The sequence below is a fragment of the Primulina huaijiensis genome, chromosome 2, assembly GCF_012295235.1.
Source record: "Primulina huaijiensis isolate GDHJ02 chromosome 2, ASM1229523v2, whole genome shotgun sequence".
NCBI classification, from domain to species: domain Eukaryota; kingdom Viridiplantae; phylum Streptophyta; class Magnoliopsida; order Lamiales; family Gesneriaceae; genus Primulina; species Primulina huaijiensis.
Window position 1 is genome coordinate 4,389,773 of NC_133307.1, and position 21,967 is coordinate 4,411,739.

At 35.2% G+C, this 21,967-nt stretch overlaps 3 protein-coding genes across 3 annotated transcripts; all 3 read right to left on the bottom strand.

Annotated features, from left to right (window-relative positions):
• Window positions 1–436: 436 nt before the first annotated feature.
• LOC140965164 (F-box protein GID2-like) lies at window positions 437–1,240 on the bottom strand. The gene has a single exon (XM_073425262.1). It carries the CDS (start codon window positions 1,097–1,099, stop codon window positions 557–559), a length of 543 nt encoding a protein of 180 aa, XP_073281363.1. The 5' UTR covers window positions 1,100–1,240; the 3' UTR covers window positions 437–556.
• Window positions 1,241–3,884: 2,644 nt separating this feature from the next.
• On the bottom strand, window positions 3,885–4,600 carry LOC140965174 (MFP1 attachment factor 1-like). The gene has a single exon (XM_073425275.1). It carries the CDS (start codon window positions 4,509–4,511, stop codon window positions 4,050–4,052), a length of 462 nt encoding a protein of 153 aa, XP_073281376.1. The 5' UTR covers window positions 4,512–4,600; the 3' UTR covers window positions 3,885–4,049.
• An 11,066-nt stretch (window positions 4,601–15,666) lies between these two features.
• On the bottom strand, window positions 15,667–18,255 carry LOC140965182 (cytochrome P450 81Q32-like). The gene is made up of 2 exons (XM_073425286.1): window positions 17,269–18,255; window positions 15,667–16,436 (listed from the first exon to the last, which is right to left on the bottom strand). The coding sequence occupies exons 1-2, from the start codon at window positions 18,190–18,192 to the stop codon at window positions 15,825–15,827; spliced, it is 1,536 nt and encodes a 511-aa protein (XP_073281387.1). The 5' UTR covers window positions 18,193–18,255; the 3' UTR covers window positions 15,667–15,824.
• Between the last annotated feature and the right edge of the window lie 3,712 nt (window positions 18,256–21,967).

Genomic DNA, 21,967 nt, shown 5'->3' on the forward strand with positions numbered 1-21,967 from the left:
TTTCAAATCAATCACAAAATAGAATTCCAAATCTATGGATTTTCAAATCCAATTCTACTTCTAAATCCAAATCCAAAATTTTAAGCATCCAAACACACGGCAAGTGTTCATAAATTCTAGCTTGACCTGTTGATAAACTCAATTATCATCTTTTAGTTTTCAATTCTAGAGACACACAGAGGCGAATGAATTATTCATAATATCTGCATGTGATGAAACTCCACAGCAGCAATTACTATAAAGCAAGCAATTCATAGAGGCGATCTTGTGCAACAAGATCCAAGATTGCTGCTCTTTCAAATTCAAGATGACGAAAAAGGGGCTATGCTTGTGCAACAAGATCCAAGATTGCTGCTCTTTCAAATTCAAGATGACGAAAAAGGGGCTATGTTTGTGCATCAAGATCCAAGATTGCTGCTCTTTTAAATCCAAGATTACTAAAAGGGACGATGGATTCATTATCAGTAACCACAGATTCACAATTCCATATAAATAGATACTCAAGCACACTACAAGGGCAACTATAACCCCATAATTATACTCCAAAGTACATCGATCATTTGTTTCGATTGTTGAAGCTCATCTTCTCAAAGTACTTAATTGAGAGCAATGAAAGGGAAAGATTCACCTCATCCTTTCCCCATCTAGCCTTAGGCTTAGCTGTAGTCTGCGACTGTGGTTCCGAAGCGAGTGGAATGCAAGGCCACGACGAAGTGACCGGCGACGTTGAAGAAGATGGCTTCAGCAGAGGCCAGAGATGGCTAGAGTATAGTTGCCGGAATCCGCCGAGGGCTAAAACGACAGCTCGCAGCTGAATCGGGCTGCGATGGTAGTGTCTGGTGCAGATCAACTCCCAGATCCGCTCGTCCTGAGCCGTCCTCTTCCATTGCCGGTTGACGCAAGAAGCCTTAGCTAAGTTGCGCCCGTCGTCCACGTGCCTAAGCACCTCGTACAACAGGTTGTCATCTAGCAGCACGGCTTCTGCTGCTAGCGGCATCCCTCCTTCCTCCTCTTTCTCTTCGGGCCTGATTTTCTTCTTCGTGTCTTCATCCACGGAGGCGGAGGAATCGGTGTCTCCGGCGGCGAGAGGACGTTTCATTTGTCGGATCGGAACCAATGTATAGGGATTTGAGGGTTTTGTTGGAGGATAAGTGAAGGAGGACACTGATCTGATAAGTGATAATTGTGGTGGTTCGTGATGGGGCCAGAATCGTACGAATTGACTGGTTTACCCCGCCAAGAGAAATACAAACCAACCCTGGACTCAACTTGTACTAATAAAATCAAGAAAACTTTATTAAAATATAATAAGTTTCGAGAAAAATAATATTTTCCGATGGAAGAATGGCAGAGGACCATCTCCACCTCAATCAAGTATAAAATGAATCAATTCGAGTCTACCCATATCTAATTATTGAATTGAGACTGAACTCGAGCATATTTAATTTTTTTCTGAATTGAATCAGCTCAAATTATTTTATTTAAATTATCATGAATCGCTCACAAATTTTAATATTTTCATTAACATGATAAATTTAAATATTAAGACATAGTTTGATACACAATGATAAGATAAACATGTGATATATAATATAAAGATAAGTTAAAGATAAATAAGATGTATGATATTATATTTAATGTTTGGTATGATTTTAATAAGAGTGATATTAGATTGTAATAACAAAATTAACCTTATCATAATAAATTTTATAATTTCAAAATTGTTGCTTGAGTTCATATTTCTTATCTGTTAATGCGTCGACAGTGCTTGCATGATTTATTTATTTTTACCTAATTTTATATATTATATAAATATGATAATTGAGCCCTTGATTTTGTGAGTCAAGTCAAATATCAATTTTTAAGGTTAATTGAGTGATAATAATAATTTTATTGAGATTTATAAAAATCATTTATATAATTATCTTGAATTCATTTATATAATTATCATATTATATAATATATAAAAATAAATAAAATTATTTATTTGATTTTAATTTCTAACTACTAGCAGAGATTTATAAAAATCATTTGTGGTGTTTTTTATATATTGAGAGCAATTAACTCATTTGTAGTGTTTTTTATCATTAAATTAAAATTATCACATCTCATAAAAAAGATATTTTATCTTTATATAAAATTATTTATCACATCATGGGCATTCTAAAAAGATACCAAACATGGGATAAAGAGGATTATTTATCAAACCATCTCTTATCCAAAGTACCAAACTATACTTAAATAAATAAATTTCAAACCATTCAAATATTTATTTTCAATTAATAGTTCCAAATACTTGCAAATATGTTCAAATATTTTGAGTCAAACTCAAACTCGCAAATTTTTAGTTTTTCAAACTTCGAATCGATCAGCTCAAATATGGTTTAATTTTAACCTTGAAAAAAATTCATGTTAGACTAGATTGATTCATTTGCACTCTTGCTCTCATTTGACCAAACTTCCTACCATTCCCAACACTTCTACTCTACGTAATCATTAAAAATTGCAAAGATAGATCGAACTTGGGCAGTTCAGATTAATTATGTACTTATCCCGTATAAAATTACATGACATTTATATGTTGCATAATACAATAGCACACACGGTATGCAACACGAGCCAGTGTATCATAGGTTTGGGGTATCAACTTTCATATGACTATGAAGACAACTTCTAGTAACGAGTTTTTCTTCCTGCACGGGTTAATCAAAAGAATGTGGAGGCAAAGGAAGCGTTAACCAAACCTCTCTAGTCTCTACTTGGGTTCTAAAACAGATAACAGCACTAAGCAACCCACCCTTTTGTTTCCTTGAAAGCCTGTCCGAAGTTTTCAATTAAACATCATTTAAGACTAACTAGGAAAGTCACTTAACTAGACTACTCTTTTCTTTGGTAACTTGGTTTCCAAATCAGAGACTGAGATTTCAAAATCAATTAGGTTTATTTGCCCTTAGTTTTTCACTTGCACCTCTAACAATCGACACTGACACGACCTTAAACTTCCATCCCTAATCTTCTGATAAAGTTGCACTAACCATTTCTTTAATATGCTTGCTTCTTATTTCCAAGCACGCTTGTGTAACAACTACTTCACCTTGACATTACAAATAACAATGATGATGAATTGATGATGAGGATAATAATAACAACAAAAATAACGATCTTACCGTAAGTTTGGCACATTATTTTGAAATGCACCTCATCGGCATGTTCTTTAGGCAGATCAAGCTTGCTGCTAACTGATCATAGTTATTAAAAGCCCACAAGCATGCCCAGGGAACAATCCTTCAATAAGGCACACCTCTGGGGCGTAAAACATGTGTCTTGACGCAGTTAACGGCTCAAGGCACATTTTAAGTTTGCCTCAAATGAGAAGATTGCATTTTTTTAATGATATCCAATGTAATAGTCATTCATATCTACGTATACTAAAAAAAATTTATTTCATCATTATTCAACAGCTTATACGTAATATGCTAGATGCTAGTGGACACAATTCTCTGACTACATCTCATTGATCTCAATTCTTAACTATGCACCTAACTTCAAGTGTAAATCGTAACCAGAATCCTGACCCCTAGTGTTTATTGGATTGTGCGCATTCAATAACTATGAAACTGACTAACCTCAAATGTGAGCTCAATCCAAAGATATTAACACTCTTGAAAGGAAATCAAGAAAAGGCTAGACTGGCGTGAATCTACCAACACCATTAACTAAATTAAAGCATAATTACAGCAAGAACCACTCGCCCACGACTCTTACTTCCCCAACAAAAAAAAAACACTTTGATTGAAATCAATAATGGGAAAAATCTATTACTTGTGGAGCACTCCTAAAAGAGACAGAAATCCACAAAAAATATACACATCCTGAGGCCAAAATCACGAAATATGGTGTTTCTATTATATTATCAAAGAAGGATCCAGATAACAATAGAGGAAGAAAGACCTCGGCATAGAAAAACATCACAAACCGATTACATAAACAAGTGCACCATAATTAAAAAGAAAAGGATAAGCTAATTTTTTTCATGGAGGAGAGTTTACTTATTCATCATCAGCAACCGACTCGATTTTCTCACTATGAGGCGGAGCGGTGGATCCCGCATCCTCCTCCTCCTCAGCCTTGGGCGTCGGCTCATTCGCCGGCTGCGCTGCCGGAGCCCCCGAATCACCAGATCTGGCCTTCACAGTCTCCAGCATTCTCTTGCTGATTTCCTTGGAATAAACCTGGAGAATCTCGATCCCGTCATCATCGGTAGCAGCCGTGGCACCGATCGATTCGAAGGCCTCCTCCTCGATACGCTTCGCCACATCAACGGCCTCCTTGCGTGAAAGGGTACCGTAGCGCTTGGACAGAATGGAGGTCGAAGATAGGGTTTCAACAAGGCGGTTTCTCACGGCGTCGCGAGTGCGTTCAGTCGGTGGCCAAATGCTGAAAGAAAAATTAGTGTGTTTGGGGGCGGCGGCAGTACTGGTGGCGTCAAGTTGAGGTTCGGCTTCTGCCATGGTGGTGGCGGAGGTGGCTTTCAGGCGGTCTTGGTAAGATTAGGTCTCAGAGTTGCTGGAGATTAACGTACGCAAATGTCACAAATAAGCTAAAAATCCTGATTTCAGCTTCAATTAAAATATTAAATAATTTTATTTTAAAAATAAAGTTTATTAACCTATACTATATTATATCATATTATATTATGAAAATTGATATTTAAACATAATCTCTTGTCATTTGTATTTCATTTTTCAATAAATTTAACACATAAATTATAGTGCAGATAATATAATATTAACTTTTTTATATTATATTATATTATGATAATTCTCTAAAATTATATTAACTTACTAGAAAACTCGCCTCTTCCAACGACACAACCTAGAACCTTTCGAAAATAAGGCAAATTACGCATGAACGTCTACATATTTTTTATTTTAAAAAAAAAAAAACAAGTTTACATATTTAGCAGCACGAGTTAACTAAAAAGAATATTTTAGTTGATTGAATAATAATTTATTTTAAAATAAAAAGATACATTATCGACTAAGAAGATGTTTGATTAAATTTATTTGAAACAAGTTCTTATGTTTTATAAGATGTTTTGTGAATTTATAAGTTACATGGTCTTATTTTAAAATTAAGTTGTTAAAGTATTTGGTTATTAATGTGTTTGATATTATTAAATTTTTTGTTATGAAAATTATCAAATTGATATAACAATATGAAAAATTGATACACTTATTATTTTTTAACACATACAAGTTTTATATTTTGACTAATAATAACAATAACAATAACAATAACAATAAATATTAATATAATTAAATGTAAATTTTATAATTAATAATAATATTATTTGGTATTATTAATCATAATTATAAATATATAATTAATAATATTAATTACTATTAAAATAAATTGATTTGAACAAACTTAAAGCGTAAGCGAAGGATGGAAAGATCCATGAATTTCTGTATTAATGACGACGGAAGATTTTGGATGAAAGAAATGTGTACCAGAGATAGATGGCCTTCGACGAGAGGTGATATCAGAGGCACACAAATCGAAATTTTTAGTACATCATGAAAATACTAAGATGTACAAGGACTTGAAACAAAATCTTTGGTGAAATGGTATGAAGAAAGAAGTCGTAGAATTTGTCGCACGATGTTTGGTGTGTCAATAGGTCAAAGCGGAACATCAGCAACTAAGAGGACTCATACACCCCTGACAAAGATATGAGATTCGCAATAAAATTTTGGAAAAGCTTCCAATAAGTGATGAGCACGAAAGTGACACTTAGCACTGGAATGATCATATGGACATTGGAACAATCTGAAATGACCACATGGACATTGGAAGATATGTTGAGAGCTTGCGCACTAGATTTCAGTGTTAACTAGAGCAGAAGCCTGCCCTTCATTGAATTTTCCTACAATAATAACTACAACAGTAGCATTGACATGGCACCGTACAGGCTCTGTACGGCTGAAAGTGTCAGTCACCCATATTTTGGTATGAAGTTGGAGAAAAACAGTCACGGGACCAGAGCTTATCCAAATCGCTATAGAGAAAGTTTCAATAATCAAAGAATGCCTTAAAGCAGTACAAGATCGAAAAAAAAGTTGGGTTGACACGAGGGACGACCCATAGATTTTCAAGTTGGCGAAAATGAATACTTAAAGGTTTCGCCAATGATAGGAGTTTCAAGATTCGACAAAATCGCCGAGTTGAGTCAAAACGTGGGCCTATTTGAAATTCTAGAGAAAGTTGGTACACTTGCACACCTATTGGATTTACCCCCAAATATTTCAAGGGTTCACAATGTGTTTCACGTGTCACAATTAAGAATATATGTATCAAATCCAACACACATTCTAGAGGCAGAATCATTAGTGAGCGAAGGAAACATAAATGAAAATCCAGTGTACGAAGAAGTCCTAATTTGAATTGTGGATACAAAAGATCTAGTGCTGAGACGAAAAACTATTCTTTATGACAAGGCCCAATGGTCAAACCAAACTACTCGAGATTTTCCTCAAATCCTCAATCCCTGCACAAAAATGAAGTAAGTTAATAATAAAAAGAATTGATTGCTTTCCTTTCAACTCTAGTCTGTAGGTGCTATCATCTACTCGCTCCATCCGCACTGGAAATCCCAACTTCACGGTTGCCCTTTCTATACATTCATTTATTACTCCAGACGATAAATAACATGTGACACCAATTGATAACAATAAAATATAATTAAGTATTACAAAAATCATATTCATCATTTTCTTAGACCTAGTTAACTACACAACAAATTCCATACCTATATATGATATTTGCTCATTGGGAATAAGACATAGTTCATGCACGATATAAGAATCTAGTTGAAATGACAATCTCTTATATACAATACATGTTTCACAATTCCACTCAATATGTCTCTTCATATGCAACCATAGTAAAAATGCATGCATCATATTTGTGACTCTAGTTAATTCATAGCTACAAATCAAACAAATATCATGTGCATAAAAAACAAGTAACAACTCATGCAATTGATGTAGAATGAAAAATTTATTCTTTTAAAACATATATTCATCATGAACAAAGAAATAATCATATTCATCCAGGCACCTCTCAAAACCATCACCCAACAAACAATAAGTGTGCAAATATGACACACTAAATGTACTATCCATGCAACCATTTAACCCATCACCAAAATTTAATTCTAATGCATACGATTCATTGCCATGACAAATTCTCATCAATTTGACAACTTTTGAGAAATCAAGATCAATAACATTTGAACTTAATTCAGGCAATGTCTCACCACTCTCAACTCCATGACACTTAGACAAAAAAGTTAAATCACAATCATACCTCCTAAATATCACATTTTCAACATCTCCACCAAATTCTTGAAAGCAATACAACAAAGAATTAAAGTAAGGAAGCAAATCATACCTCATAATTGTTGTGTTGACAACTAACCTTATCTCATGTCAATTACTTCAAAATTCACATCGATCAACCCATGACATTCTCCCACCATCTGCACTTGTCCACCTCCTCATCATGACATCTTCATAATTATGTAAAGAAGAATTAACAATGCTTGGGATTGAATCGGCTATATCATCACAAGGTGAATAAATCACTTTGTACAAATGTACTTGAAGGGGTTTGTATAAAAACAAGTAACTCTCAACCTCACTCTTTCGAGCCATCAAATTATTATTTTTTCTTTTCTTTGACCTCTTGTTCTTTTTTCCCTCCTTTTTCTTTTCTATGACCATATCACTTTTTTGTTCACTCCTTCTTTCAACTATTTCACATTTGTTTCCACTCATTTCATGACATACCAATTAGACCTCAAGAAATTCTTCTTCTGAATTCAATTGAACAAATAAAATATTTTGTTCCTTCATACAAACATGAATTAAAGACTCACTTTAGCTTTTCTCTTCCTCCATATCATACGCATTAGGAACTTTTCATCACCTACGGATCCACTTCCCACCGTATACTTCTCAACACTCGCGTCAACAACTGGTGGATTATCTTCAGCCTCTACTTCCTAAATATAAACTTTAGGTTCAAGTTCAACTACAACCTCAATTTCAGATTCAGGTTCGACTTCAGCCACAACCTTAATTTGAGATTCAAGCTCAACTGACGAATCTACTATTGCTACCTTCTCACGTAGACATTGGCTAATATCATTCCCAATTTCCAACTACCCTATCTTAGTGATTAGGAACAAATCGCTTCCTCATAACTCTTTTCATCTCATCCCACGTTCCTATGGGGTCCTCATTGTATCTCCTTCTATCCCGTGCTAACTTAACCCACTAAGTAATAGCATAGTCGGTAAGCTCGCTACAAGATCGTCTTACCTCCGTTGCTTCCTTATAATCCCTACTCTCAAAGATACACTTCATCCTCTCCTCCCACTCAAGGTATGCCTTTGAATCGGCTCCACCACAGAAAAATAGAAATGTCATCTTTGTGTCACTCAGTCTATACCCTTTCCGACTTTTGTACCCATTATTCTCGTCACATCGTCAATCATCATCACGATCCAAGTGCAACATTCTAATCCCTTCAACTCTACTACCTCTCCTATTCTTATCAACTTGCCTATCATATGTCTCATCTTCTTTGCACCACCTATACTTTTCACGTAAAGGCTTAAACTCTTTCTCCCACATTCTGTCCAACTCTTTTGGCATTGTTTGAAATTGACGATCGTCAAACATTATACATGCAAGAAAAGGTTAGCAGAAAACAATAGAGAATAACATTTTTTCACCACGAATCCTCACTAATCATTCCAACGGAAATTCACTCAACTCTCTCTTTTTTTGTCCTCACTACAAATACCTCACATGTCACTCCAAGAAATAAACATTCATACTCAAGTATTTTACTCGATTTTGAGAGTTATATCGTAGGGTATATTTTAGGCTATGTAGCTTGTGGCATCAAACTCACAAATTCAGATTTCATGAAACTTGCAAATCGACTTACTCGATCTACTTAAAACAAGAAATTTGATTTTTTTGACAGACTCTTGAATATGACTCACAAAGAGACAAGAACAAAATATCAATGCTAAATATTACCACAATTTTTCGAATTTTCCTAATTTTTTTAGACTTGCACAAGAAGATTTCGTGCAACTCGAAAAACGAAAAACGACTCACGAAATTTCAAGAATCACAAGATTCACTAAACGACAAGACACGTTAGAAAATACACAGATCTGATAAGAAAACGAGATACTTACTTGAATCAAAAAGAACCTAAAGCTCTGATACCAAATGATACGATTCTTCAAAATACGAAAAGCAAATGCGGTAAAAAATGGAGTCATACCCTCGATTAGATGAAATAAAGAACGTTGTGTTGTCCCATCTTTTTGAAACAAGTAATTATCCATGATATTTACCTCTAAGCTACAAAAACTTAACAAAAAATATTCACAAAGATAAACAAATGATCTCAAACGAACCATCGAAGAACTCGTCTTCGACAATCTGAACGAAGAACAATTGACAAACACCACAAAAATTAAATATTTGATAATTTTGATTTGAAGAACACACAAAGGTGCATACAACACCAAACTTTTAAAAGAGAAAAAATTCACAATAATTCATTCAATCTTCAATTCTTTTACAATTCATGTATACGTGTTTATAAAACATTGTTTATAACTAAACAAGGTAAAAACTTATAAAAAAAACCGCAAGCTAGGGTTTCCATAAATAAAATCGGCATCGCGGCACGCTAGGGTGAGGATTTATGTCAGCTATGGCATGCTGGTTGGGGCGGCTAGATTCAGCCGCTGGGGCGCGCTAGCTTGCTAGGGCTGGCTTGGGCGCACTGTTCTGCTCGCTCGGATGTCTTCTGGTTGCCTTCCTGGGTCATTTTGCACTCAAATGCTTTGTTGCTCGATACCTCTTCATGGAATGCTTCATTAAACTCTTCAAGCATTCGAATGAACTTGATTCTTCATCTTTAATCAGCATCAAGCTTGTACGATCGAGACAACACACATGTCTGAATCTCCTCCCAATATTTAGCACGTCATGCTCGGTCAGATTTATATCAATCGTCTAGGTCAGTTTCTTCCTACTCAAACCAACCATGAGGAGATGAGAACGGGGCCCATAAGTATGGGTCACAATACCTCGTAATCATTAACATGACAATCAAAGCTCATGACAAGACAAATGACAGTATGGGTCGTCATGTCTACTGTCGTAAGGCAGAGCATGAGTAAACTTATAATCAAGAACAACGTCTAGGCGTTGCAATTTATGTCATCTTCTCTTAAATAAATACTCAGGTTTGCTCATCCATTTGGGACAATAAATTTGCATTCTATTGCATTCATTAAATTATCTCTCTACTTAGTGTGTCTTGTACTAGTTTGAGCACCGGAGTGGCCACGCCGGAAACCCTTCCGGTACCTACTGACATTTTCTTGTTGAGTATCTGTAGATCATCCTAGCTAGTCAAGAGTACTCACATTACAGGTTCGGTCAGGTCATCTGAACTCATCATACCTAGTCTAGAGTACTCACAGACCAGGCTACCCGAGTTCATCCTACCAACTCCAGAATACTCACAGGCCAAGCCAAGCCACCCAAGCTCATCCTACTCAGTCCAGAGACTCACAGTACAAGTCAGGCCAGGCCACCCGAATTCACCTACTTGGTCAAGAGTACTCACAATGCAGGCCAGTTCACTTGAGCTCATCTCATCGGGTCAAAAATATTTAGAAGGAAAGTACATATCTGTGCCTAAAAGATTTCCCATCTAGCTTACCCAATCGAACCTCATCATCAAGAACTTACCTGAATTGTTCAGAGTGAGCAAGATTTCTTGCACCAAAAATGGCAGATTCACTGGTGTTCCCCTCATTAAGGTTATCTCCTCACCCCACTTTGGCGTCTCTAACATTATTCCTCATAGCATACCCAATGAAATATCCACTTATGGTTCTTGGGTCCAGTTTCTTTTCATGTGGGTTGTAAACTCTTATTTCAGAAGGACAACCCCAAACGCGTATATGTTGCAAACTCAGTTTCCAACCTTTAAATAACTCAAATGGTGTCTTTGGGACAGCCTTGGTTGGAACTCGGTTTAATATATACACAGCTGTCTTAAGAGCTTCAGTCCACAAGGATTTAGGAAGTTTAGAGCTACTAAACATGCTCTTCACCATGTCCAATAATGTTCGGTTTCTCCTCTCAGCTACGCCATTTTGGTCCGGAGAACCAGGCATAGTATATTGGGCAACAATCCCATGTTCTTGGAGAAACTTCGCAAACGGACCAGGTGCTTGTCCATTCTCAGTGTATCTACCGTAATATTCTCCACCTCTATCTGTTCTCACGATCTTAATTTGTTTATCACATTGCTTCTCCACTTCAGCCTTAAAAACCTTAAAGGCTTCAAGTGCTTCGTTTTTGTTATGAAGCATGTAGATATACATGTATCGTGAATAATCATCAATGAAGGAGATGAAGTATTTCGGACTTTGCATGTCCATATCTGGACAACAAATATCTGAATGTATGATTTCTAATATTTCTGTACTCCTCTTGGCACTTTTTTTAAGACTTATCGGTCTGCTTTCCTTTAATGCAGTCCACACAAGTCTCAAAATCAGTAAAATCTAAAGTACTAAGTACTCCATCATTCACTAATCTTTTAATCCTCTCTATGGAGATATGTCCCAATCTCATGTGCCACAATATAGAGGAATATTTATTTATAACACATCTTTTAATAACTCTCTGAACATGCATAGTGGTGTTATTATTTTGTAAAGAAATAGAGAAAAGACCATCAATCATTGTACCATTTCCAATAAGATTTGATTTATAAAACAAATTTATTGATTTATTCAAAAACTGAAATGAATAACCAAGGGGTACAAGTTTTGAAACTGAAATTAAATTCCTAGAAAAACTAGGAACATAAAATGTCTTTTCTAATTTTAAAATATAACCACTATTCAACACTAGGCAGCAAGTCCCAATAGCCTCCACATGCGAAGACATCTTGTTTCCTGAATAGATGCTCCGTTCATTTTCTATTGACTTCCTTAGGTTTTGCATACCCTGCAAGGTATTTGTAACATGGATTGTAGAACTAGAATCAATCCACCATGTGTTATAAATCATATCAACCATATTAGATTCATAACAGACAAATGAAGTAGGAATACCTTTTTTTCAAGCCATTCCTTAAATTTATTGCAATCCTTCTTCATGTGTCCCGTCTTCTTACAGGAGAAACACTTGGATTCTTTCTTAATGTCAGGTTGAGGTGGAATTATTCATTTCCCTTTTCTCTTGACTTTGGATTGCTTCTTAAATTTTTCTTGTGTAGTCATAAAGACATTATCACTTGTTTCCATCAACAACCTTCCTTCCTCTTGAACACACATGGTCATTAATTTATTAATTGACCATTTATCCTTATGTGTGTTGTAAGAAATTTTGAAGGGTCCATATTGTTGTGGAAGAGTGCATAAAATGTAGTACACAAGAAAAGTTTCAGACATTTCCACTTCAAGTGTCTTTAGCCGAGCCGCTATATCCCACATTTTCATTATGTGCTCTCGCACACCTCTCACACTGGTGAGCCTTAATGAAGAGAATTCCATAATTAGGGTTCTTGCAAGTGCCTTATCTGAAGACTGAAACTGTTCATCAATAANAGGGATCCAAGATTGTGGGAGGATCCCACAAAGTTTAAGCCCGAAAGACACGAAACGGGGATGAAGGAAGACGGGTTCATGCTGCCGTTTGGAGCTGGACGTCGTAAATGCCCTGGTGGAGGTATTGCCACCAGGGTTCTCGGGTTGACACTCGGGGCGATGATTCAGACTTTCGAATGGGAGAGAGTCGATGAGGAATTGGTGGACATGACGGAAGGCACCGGATTTAGCATACCAAAAGTGAAGGCCTTGGAAGCTGTATGCAAACCAAGGGAGGCCACAATGGAGTATTGTTTAATTTAGTCCTTCACTAATATTGTATCTGCATACCTTATGGACTAGTACCTTCACAAATATATTATTAGTTTCAATATTATTTTAATTTGCTACTAATAATATATATCTGGCTTTTATTTAATATTTATTCTGCTAGTCTAGTTAATGAATCTTTATTAATTCTACGTTTTTATGTATATATCTCTTACTTCTAAATCAGGGGCGGAGCCAAGATTTTTACGTTAGGGTCTAAATTTTACGTGAATTAAAATGTATTCATAAAAAATTTCACGTTAACTAACTCTCTACTTATTGCTAATTGATATATAAAGAGAAAATTACAGTTAATGGATGTGTTTGGTTTTAAAAATTAAAAAAAAATAAGGCTTATTTTTACATATATATTAGTGCACCAGTCGTGGTGCGTGTATATACAATTTTTTTTATTATTTTTTTAAAATTAAGAACATCCATTTTTTTTAAAGATATAGAAACTCGCATCTGCTATCTTTCGATACACAATAGGTAAACCCGAGACAACCGAATGTCCATTTCCTTGCTCCTCGCTCTGTCCACACATGATGTTTAGGCTTGAATGCTGGGACGGCACCTAAATTGACTAACTCAATTATAAGTTATTACAATATATAGATTATGGTTTATAATATTTCAAGACGATATAATATTTATAATACATGGACACGAACATTTTTCATTTTTTTCCTGCTCTTAAATGTAAGAAACGAGTAATAAACTCAAGTACTGCCACTCAGAAAAAGCCATGACCCTGTAGAATCAGCATTTGAAATTACCAGTCAAACTTAATTTTAATAGATTATTTTGAGTCCGATCAAAAACAATAAACTGTCAAGGACACATTATATATTTTGTATATATAAACGTAAAGAACTTGTAATACTCAAAATATTACCAAGTTGTATGTCTCTAAAACACAAACAAATGAGCGCCGGATTGCTTTCGACGGACGGGATTGTGTACAAAAAAAAAAAAAATCAATAAGGCAAGATTTTAAATCACATTTACATTCATTAATACTAAGTGATCATCATTTAGTTCTCTGTCTTTTTGGTTCCTAAATTGCATGGAAGTTGGCTTTTATAGGAACAAGGCATTGTAAGAAATATAACGCATGAAGTATCGTGTAGGAATTGACGACGGCTATTGCCTACATATTTTGACGAAACTTGTGTACGCAATCTCAACTTTAGAAAATTGAGATGCGTACACGTACATTCAGACTCCCGATTTTCTCGTTGATGGTATGAGATGCCTATAAATAGGGACGATTGAGGTCCCTAAGCACACACACCTCATAAGAAATATACACTATCTACAGAGAGCGTGAAGTGCCTAAAAAGCTTCAACCGAGAAAAAAAACAGAGAATTTCAAAGTTTTCAATGGCCGGAGCTAATTCTCGATTAANTGTTTTTTTTCTCGGTTGAAGCTTTTTAGGCACTTCACGCTCTCTGTAGATAGTGTATATTTCTTATGAGGTGTGTGTGCTTAGGGACCTCAATCGTCCCTATTTATAGGCATCTCATACCATCAACGAGAAAATCGGGAGTCTGAATGTACGTGTACGCATCTCAATTTTCTAAAGTTGAGATTGCGTACACAAGTTTCGTCAAAATATGTAGGCAATAGCCGTCGTCAATTCCTACACGATACTTCATGCGTTATATTTCTTACAATGCCTTGTTCCTATAAAAGCCAACTTCCATGCAATTTAGGAACCAAAAAGACAGAGAACTAAATGATGATCACTTAGTATTAATGAATGTAAATGTGATTTAAAATCTTGCCTTATTGATTTTTTTTTTTTTTGTACACAATCCCGTCCGTCGAAAGCAATCCGGCGCTCATTTGTTTGTGTTTTAGAGACATACAACTTGGTAATATTTTGAGTATTACAAGTTCTTTACGTTTATATATACAAAATATATAATGTGTCCTTGACAGTTTATTGTTTTTGATCGGACTCAAAATAATCTATTAAAATTAAGTTTGACTGGTAATTTCAAATGCTGATTCTACAGGGTCATGGCTTTTTCTGAGTGGCAGTACTTGAGTTTATTACTCGTTTCTTACATTTAAGAGCAGGAAAAAAATGAAAAATGTTCGTGTCCATGTATTATAAATATTATATCGTCTTGAAATATTATAAACCATAATCTATATATTGTAATAACTTATAATTGAGTTAGTCAATTTAGGTGCCGTCCCAGCATTCAAGCCTAAACATCATGTGTGGACAGAGCGAGGAGCAAGGAAATGGACATTCGGTTGTCTCGGGTTTACCTATTGTGTATCGAAAGATAGCAGATGTGAGTTTCTATATCTTTAAAAAAAATGGATGTTCTTAATTTTAAAAAAATAATAAAAAAAATTGTATATACACGCACCACGACTGGTGCACTAATATATATGTAAAAATAAGCCTTATTTTTTTTTAATTTTTAAAACCAAACACATCCATTAACTGTAATTTTCTCTTTATATATCAATTAGCAATAAGTAGAGAGTTAGTTAACGTGAAATTTTTTATGAATACATTTTAATTCACGTAAAATTTAGACCCTAACGTAAAAATCTTGGCTCCGCCCCTGATTTAGAAGTAAGAGATATATACATAAAAACGTAGAATTAATAAAGATTCATTAACTAGACTAGCAGAATAAATATTAAATAAAAGCCAGATATATATTATTAGTAGCAAATTAAAATAATATTGAAACTAATAATATATTTGTGAAGGTACTAGTCCATAAGGTATGCAGATACAATATTAGTGAAGGACTAAATTAAACAATACTCCATTGTGGCCTCCCTTGGTTTGCATACAGCTTCCAAGGCCTTCACTTTTGGTATGCTAAATCCGGTGCCTTCCGTCATGTCCACCAATTCCTCATCGACTCTCTCCCATTCGAAAGTCTGAATCATCGCCCCGAGTGTCAACCCGAGAACCCTGGTGGCAATACCTCCACCAGGGCATTTACGACGTCCAGCTCCAAACGGCAGCATGAACCCGTCTTCCTTCATCCCCGTTTCGTGTCTTTCGGGCTTAAACTTTGTGGGATCCTCCCACAATCTTGGATCCCTATGAATGGCCCATAAGTTCACTAACAACATTGTGCCCCTTGATATGTCATAGCCACCAACTATACAATCTTCCGAGGCTTCGTGAGGTATTAGAAATGGCACCGGTGGATATAGGCGCAACGTCTCGGTGGTTACGTTTTGTAGGTAGGTTAATTTCGGTAGGTCTTGCTCATCTAATAGTCGATCCTTTGGGACATTGGCTTCGATTTCAGATCTGATTTTCTTGATCGATTCGGGATGGTTAAGCAGGAGTGTCATTGCCCATTCCATGCTTATGGACATTGTGTCCGTTCCCGCCACCAATAACACCTATCCACAATATTGAGTAATATACAAAAAAATTCAAGAAAAATAAGGAATACTAAATGTTAAGATCAAGACTTTAATTTAACTCAACCCTAAAAGCTAGCTCAAGAGGGAGGATTGTCCAAGCTCATATATGCAAGATGTGGAACAACTAACACACCCATCTCACGCCCAATGAATGAACATCTGAAGCGTGAAGTTTACGAATAACCCAACAATAGGCAGAACGAGTGGTCCAACTATAGATAGTCCAACACATAACGGTGGAACATGAGATCTGATATCATCATGTTAAAATCAAGATTTGGACTTAACTCAACTCCGAAAGCTAGCTCAAAGGGAAGGATTATCCAAGTTCATATGTACAACTCACATGAATTCTATCCAACTGATGTAGGATAACTAACAAAGCCAAAAGCTAGCTCAAGAGGGGATGATTATTTAAGTCTATATATACAACCCCATATATTTTATCCAACCAATGTAAGACAATTACTAACCTCTTCACGTCCAGGAATGAAGATCTAGATCGTGAAGTTTACAAATGACCCAACTGTGTGCTGAACGGGTGGCCCAACTATAGACAGTTCAATACAAATTGGTGGAACCTGAGCTCTTATACCGTATGAAGATTGAGACTTGAACCTAACTCAACCCTAAAACCTTGCTCAAAGGGAATGATTGTCCAAGTCCACATGTACCACTAACAGAAACTTTATCCAATCGATGTGTGATAGATAATATTAAATAAACAGTATGTCGTTTGAATTAATACCGGATATTTTGTTATTTAGAGTCGATGGACATTGAAATTAAAGAGTAGAAGTATACTTACGAGTATAATCCCTTTAATGAGCTCGTCCGTATAATACTCCGGCTCATGTTCTTGCAGTGACAGCAAGTGACCAATCATGGTCTTCTCCAACCTTTCATGGCTTCCAGCAGACTCCTTTTCCTTCAATACGATTTCACGATGTTCATTCACTAGATCCTGCAAGAACCTGTCGAGTTTCCCCATCAAATTCGCGAACCTCTTCTCCAAACCCTGGAAGTCTACCCACTGCAAAAATGGCAAAAGATCACCCAAATTCGTGTTCCCGCTGTGCTCAAGCATCTCCCTCATTATAAACCTCACCCTCCTCGCCTCTTCAGCATCCGCCACATTCTCCCCATAGTATCTCTTCCCAGCTATGGTCATGGAAAGCACGTTAAAAGAAAGCTCGATAAACTTCGACTTCAAATCCACTTTTGTCGACCCTCCGCCAATCTTTGAATCACGCAGAAGCTCTCCCAGTAACAGATCAAGTTCCCTTCTCCGTGTGTTCGCAAACATGGCGATTCTAGCGGGGGAGAAGATTTCAAGTGCCGCGATACGTCGTAGATTTCGCCAATGTTCTCCGTAAGGGGCGATACTGATCGTCGTGTTGTTGTAACTGAAATGTTTGGTGGAAAGGGTCGAAGGGCGGTTGGCGAAAATTATGTCATTCTTGGTGAAACATTCTTCGACGGCGGAGGGAGAGGTGAGCACCAGGACTTTACGTACGCCAAGCTGAAGCTGCAAAATGTCGCCATACTTGGCGGAGAGAGCTTGCAGGGTTCGATTCATTGGCTCTTTTACGAGGTGAAGATGGCCTATCAGTGGAAGTGAAAATGGGCTTGGAGGTCGATTTTGTCTTCGTTTTTTGAGAAGAAATTGTGATCTTGATACTAAAAGGGAAGTTAATATCAGAACTATGATCAAACACAAAGTTGTTTCCATTTCTGAATTTTATGGTTTTCTCTGTTTTTGGTTGCTGCAAAGTTAGGTTGATTGATTATTCAATCTCTTAATGTACATGTTTATATACTTACACCGACTTGGGAAAAAAGACTTATCATTATTCATTGAAAAAATAGTTATGTTTTATTCATGTAATTTTGGTTTTTGTTGATTTTTAGTCGTATTTCGTTGGATTGTTGACATGACATCAGAAATTAATGATGTGACGTTGAAAATTGATCGTGTTAAGTATCAGATCAACATTCTAATTAAATATGGCTAAAAAAAATAAAAACAAAAGTTATAAGATTAATACACAACATTGACAAGTTAAATGGCTAAAAAAATAAAATTACAACAAATTATATGAATAATCAACTATTTTCCTTTATTTTATATATACATATATTTGCAACACACATATATATGTGTATATATTATGGGTAATGTTGATCTTTGTAAAATAATGAAAAAATTGTATTTTCCCTCGATTTATAAGGTTTTTATACGTAATTTATATATTTGCTGGATTTTAATTTTAAAATGTGTGATTAATAATTGAAGGTTGAGATGGCTCTCACGTTTAATCTATAAGCTGAGTTTGATCACATGTTTTTTAGGTGATCATGCCAGGCCACGTACGATCAAACACGCTGTGTTTCAAAGAATGGTTGATTCTGATAATAGTATAATATGTTCGATGCCCAAACAAAAATTTTGGATTATATTTAATTAACGTTTCTATTTCTCATTTTTATACATATATGATGGCACCAAAATTTTACACCGGGTTCGATCTAGAGAACGAGTCTTTAAATCTTCACGGCTGAACGAGTCGGATAGGGCTCCTGAGCTCTGCACAGATGAGAGTAAGGTTAGGGAGCGCTGAAGAATTTTTCAACGTTTCCTCTCCGATGCTTAAGTCAGTCCGAAAAGCAAACTTAAGCGTGAAAATATGCTAGTGCTAAGCGAGCAAAGGAGAGAGTGAATGAATAAAACCGTGACACATACATGATATTTATAGAGGGAATATATAAATTACTTTGTTGGAGTAAGATTCCTCCCAAGATAGATTCCTACTTGGGCTAGGAGACTTCAAACATTAGGACTCTATCCCGATGGAGGGTAGGTTCTTGTCTTATCCTGATTAGATTTACACAAATCTCGGATTTATGGGACACTTATCTGTCCATGAGCATATCTCCATATATTTTAAAAACGTCGGGGATCAAGTCTCCCGACCCTTTCGATGGGCTCGGGTTTCCCGACCCTTTTGTGGGCTTGGACTCTTGATAGTGTTAGGGTCCTTTTAGGAGTGGGCTTAGATCCGTCCAGTTGTACCAAATTTAGTGGGCATCAATATACAATGTATAAAAACCAGTGTTCTAAAAATCCCCGCCTAGGACCGCCTAGGCGCTGGGCGGTCCAAAATCGCCCCGATTTTAGGCTAGTCGAAACTTCTAGGCGCCACCATATTAATCGGCCGCCTAGACGGTCCGGACGTCGCCTAGGCGATTTTACAATTATGGCACAAGGATAGATTGTTGATGGTGGAGATGAAGATGTCGAGACAAATGTTGAAGATGTAAGGGAACTTCACGAAGAAGAATTTGTATCGGATGAAGAGGAGGAAGAAGCCATGGATTTTGAGTTTGAATCCGATACAGAAGAAGTATTGGAAAAATATGGAGATGAACTAGAAGAGTTAGATGTTTAGGTTTAACTAGTTCAACGTACATGAATCATCATATAAAATTATTATAAAATGAAAAAAACATGGTCGAATATACACACGTTATAAGAATAATAAGAACATGCATTGTAGTTGCATAAAAAAACAAAGCAAATTTTTGTCGATAAAATATCACATATCCTCCGAATGAAATTAAAATTTTTTACTGCTAATTAATTGTGTTAATTAATTGAAAATATTGTGAAATGAAGTAATATAAATAATTATAATCAGAATTACGAAAATTGAAAAATTTGTGATAAATAATTTACCATGAATATGTTTTAATTTAAATAGTATTATATTTCAATTGACTCGAAAGGACAATATTAAATATTGAATTCATTAACATTTTAACAAAATACACAAACTAAAATAACAAGAAGACATATATTAGAGATAAATTTATTATTTAGGAGAAATATGACAAATCTAATGCATATGAATGCAACTTCCTAATTTCAATTCTTGTACAAAAAAAGTTAAATCTATCATTATTAATATAAAAATCTATGTACCAAACAAATAAGTAGATGACTAAAAATGGAAGAACACACATTAATTATACATAGTTCAATCAAAACAATACACATTAGATTAACACTAATATGATTTTGTTAGTACATTAACTCATTTGACTCAAAAAAAGCTCAACACATTCACATGAGAATGAAAATAATGATCATCATCTACAAAAATTTATTAAAGTTAAATGTGTAAATTGAAAGCACGCATTATTTAAATCTAATTGTTTTTTTAACATAATTGAAGTGAGAAAACTTCCAAGTTTTCAAAATTAAAAATATAATGAAAAGATTGAACATCGAGATTCGAGATGTAATTATGGAATTAAATCATTTAACCAAAAACAAAAAAAGGAGAAAATTCAAAGTCAAATATTCGAACAATAACAAAATTATGAAAGTATGTTATAGCAGTAAAAGAAATACATGTAAGTAGATTGACTCATCTAGTTTTCATTGAAATAGGTTCCATACAACGAAAAACACTTGTCGTTCGTTAGTTATCGTGGCATCCCGAAAAGGTCCGGGTCGAAATATGACTTTCAAATTAAGTTTCGAATTAGTGGATGCTGACAAAAAGAGTGATGATACCAAGATTGAACCTCGAGGTGTAACTTTGGATTTAAACCGTCCAACCAAAAATAAATAATAATGAAGAAAAGTCATAGTTGAATAGGCAAATGACAACTTTCAAATTAAGTTTCGAGTTGAATAGGCAAATGACAACTTTCAAATTAAGTTTCGAATTAGTGGATGCTGACAAAGAGAGTGCCGATGCCAAGATTGAAACTCGATATGTAACTTTGGAATTAAACCGTCTAACCGATAATAAATAATGAAGAAAAGTCAAAGTTAAATAGGCAAATGACAAAATAATAATAGTGATACTCAAATACAAACACAAGGCATACCAAAAGACAAATATAAGACATGGGGGCAATTTAGTAAACAAACAATGAAAACTCATACTTTTATAATAATATCGAATTAGTGGATGCTGACAAAAAGAGTGGTGATGCCAAGACTCGATAGTAACTTTGGAATTAAACCGTCTAACCGATAATAAATAATGAAGAAAAGTCAAAGTTAAATAGGCAAATGACAAAATAATAATAGTGATACTCAAATACAAACACAAGGCATATCAAAAGACAAATATAAGACATGAGGGCAATTTAGTAAACAAACAATGAAAACTCACACTTTTATAATAGTATCGAATTAGTGGATGCTGACAAAAAGAGTGGTGATGCCAAGACTCGATATGTAACTTTGGAATTAAACCGTCTAACCGATAATAAATAATGAAGAAAAGTCAAAGTTAAATAAGCAAATGACAAAATAATAATAGTGATACTCAAATACAAACACAAGACATACTAAAAGACAAATATAAGATATGAGGACAATTTAGTAAACCAACAATGAAAACTCACACTTTTATAATAATAATAGATATCAATATATTATGTTGGAAAAAATGTTGAAAAAATTTAATTTTCTTTGTACAACGGTTGTA

What these genes read in the sequence shown, in the direction of transcription:
- LOC140965164 (XM_073425262.1), bottom strand. Translation starts at nt 1,099, where the DNA reads ATGAAACGTCCTCTCGCCGCCGGAGACACCGATTCCTCCGCCTCCGTG.
- LOC140965174 (XM_073425275.1), bottom strand. Translation starts at nt 4,511, where the DNA reads ATGGCAGAAGCCGAACCTCAACTTGACGCCACCAGTACTGCCGCCGCC.
- LOC140965182 (XM_073425286.1), bottom strand. Translation starts at nt 18,192, where the DNA reads ATGGAAACAACTTTGTGTTTGATCATAGTTCTGATATTAACTTCCCTT. An exon ending in TCATTAAAGGGATTATACTC is followed by an intron (nt 16,437 to 17,268) that starts GTAAGTATACTT and finishes TATTGTGGATAG; the next exon opens with GTGTTATTGGTGGCGGGAAC.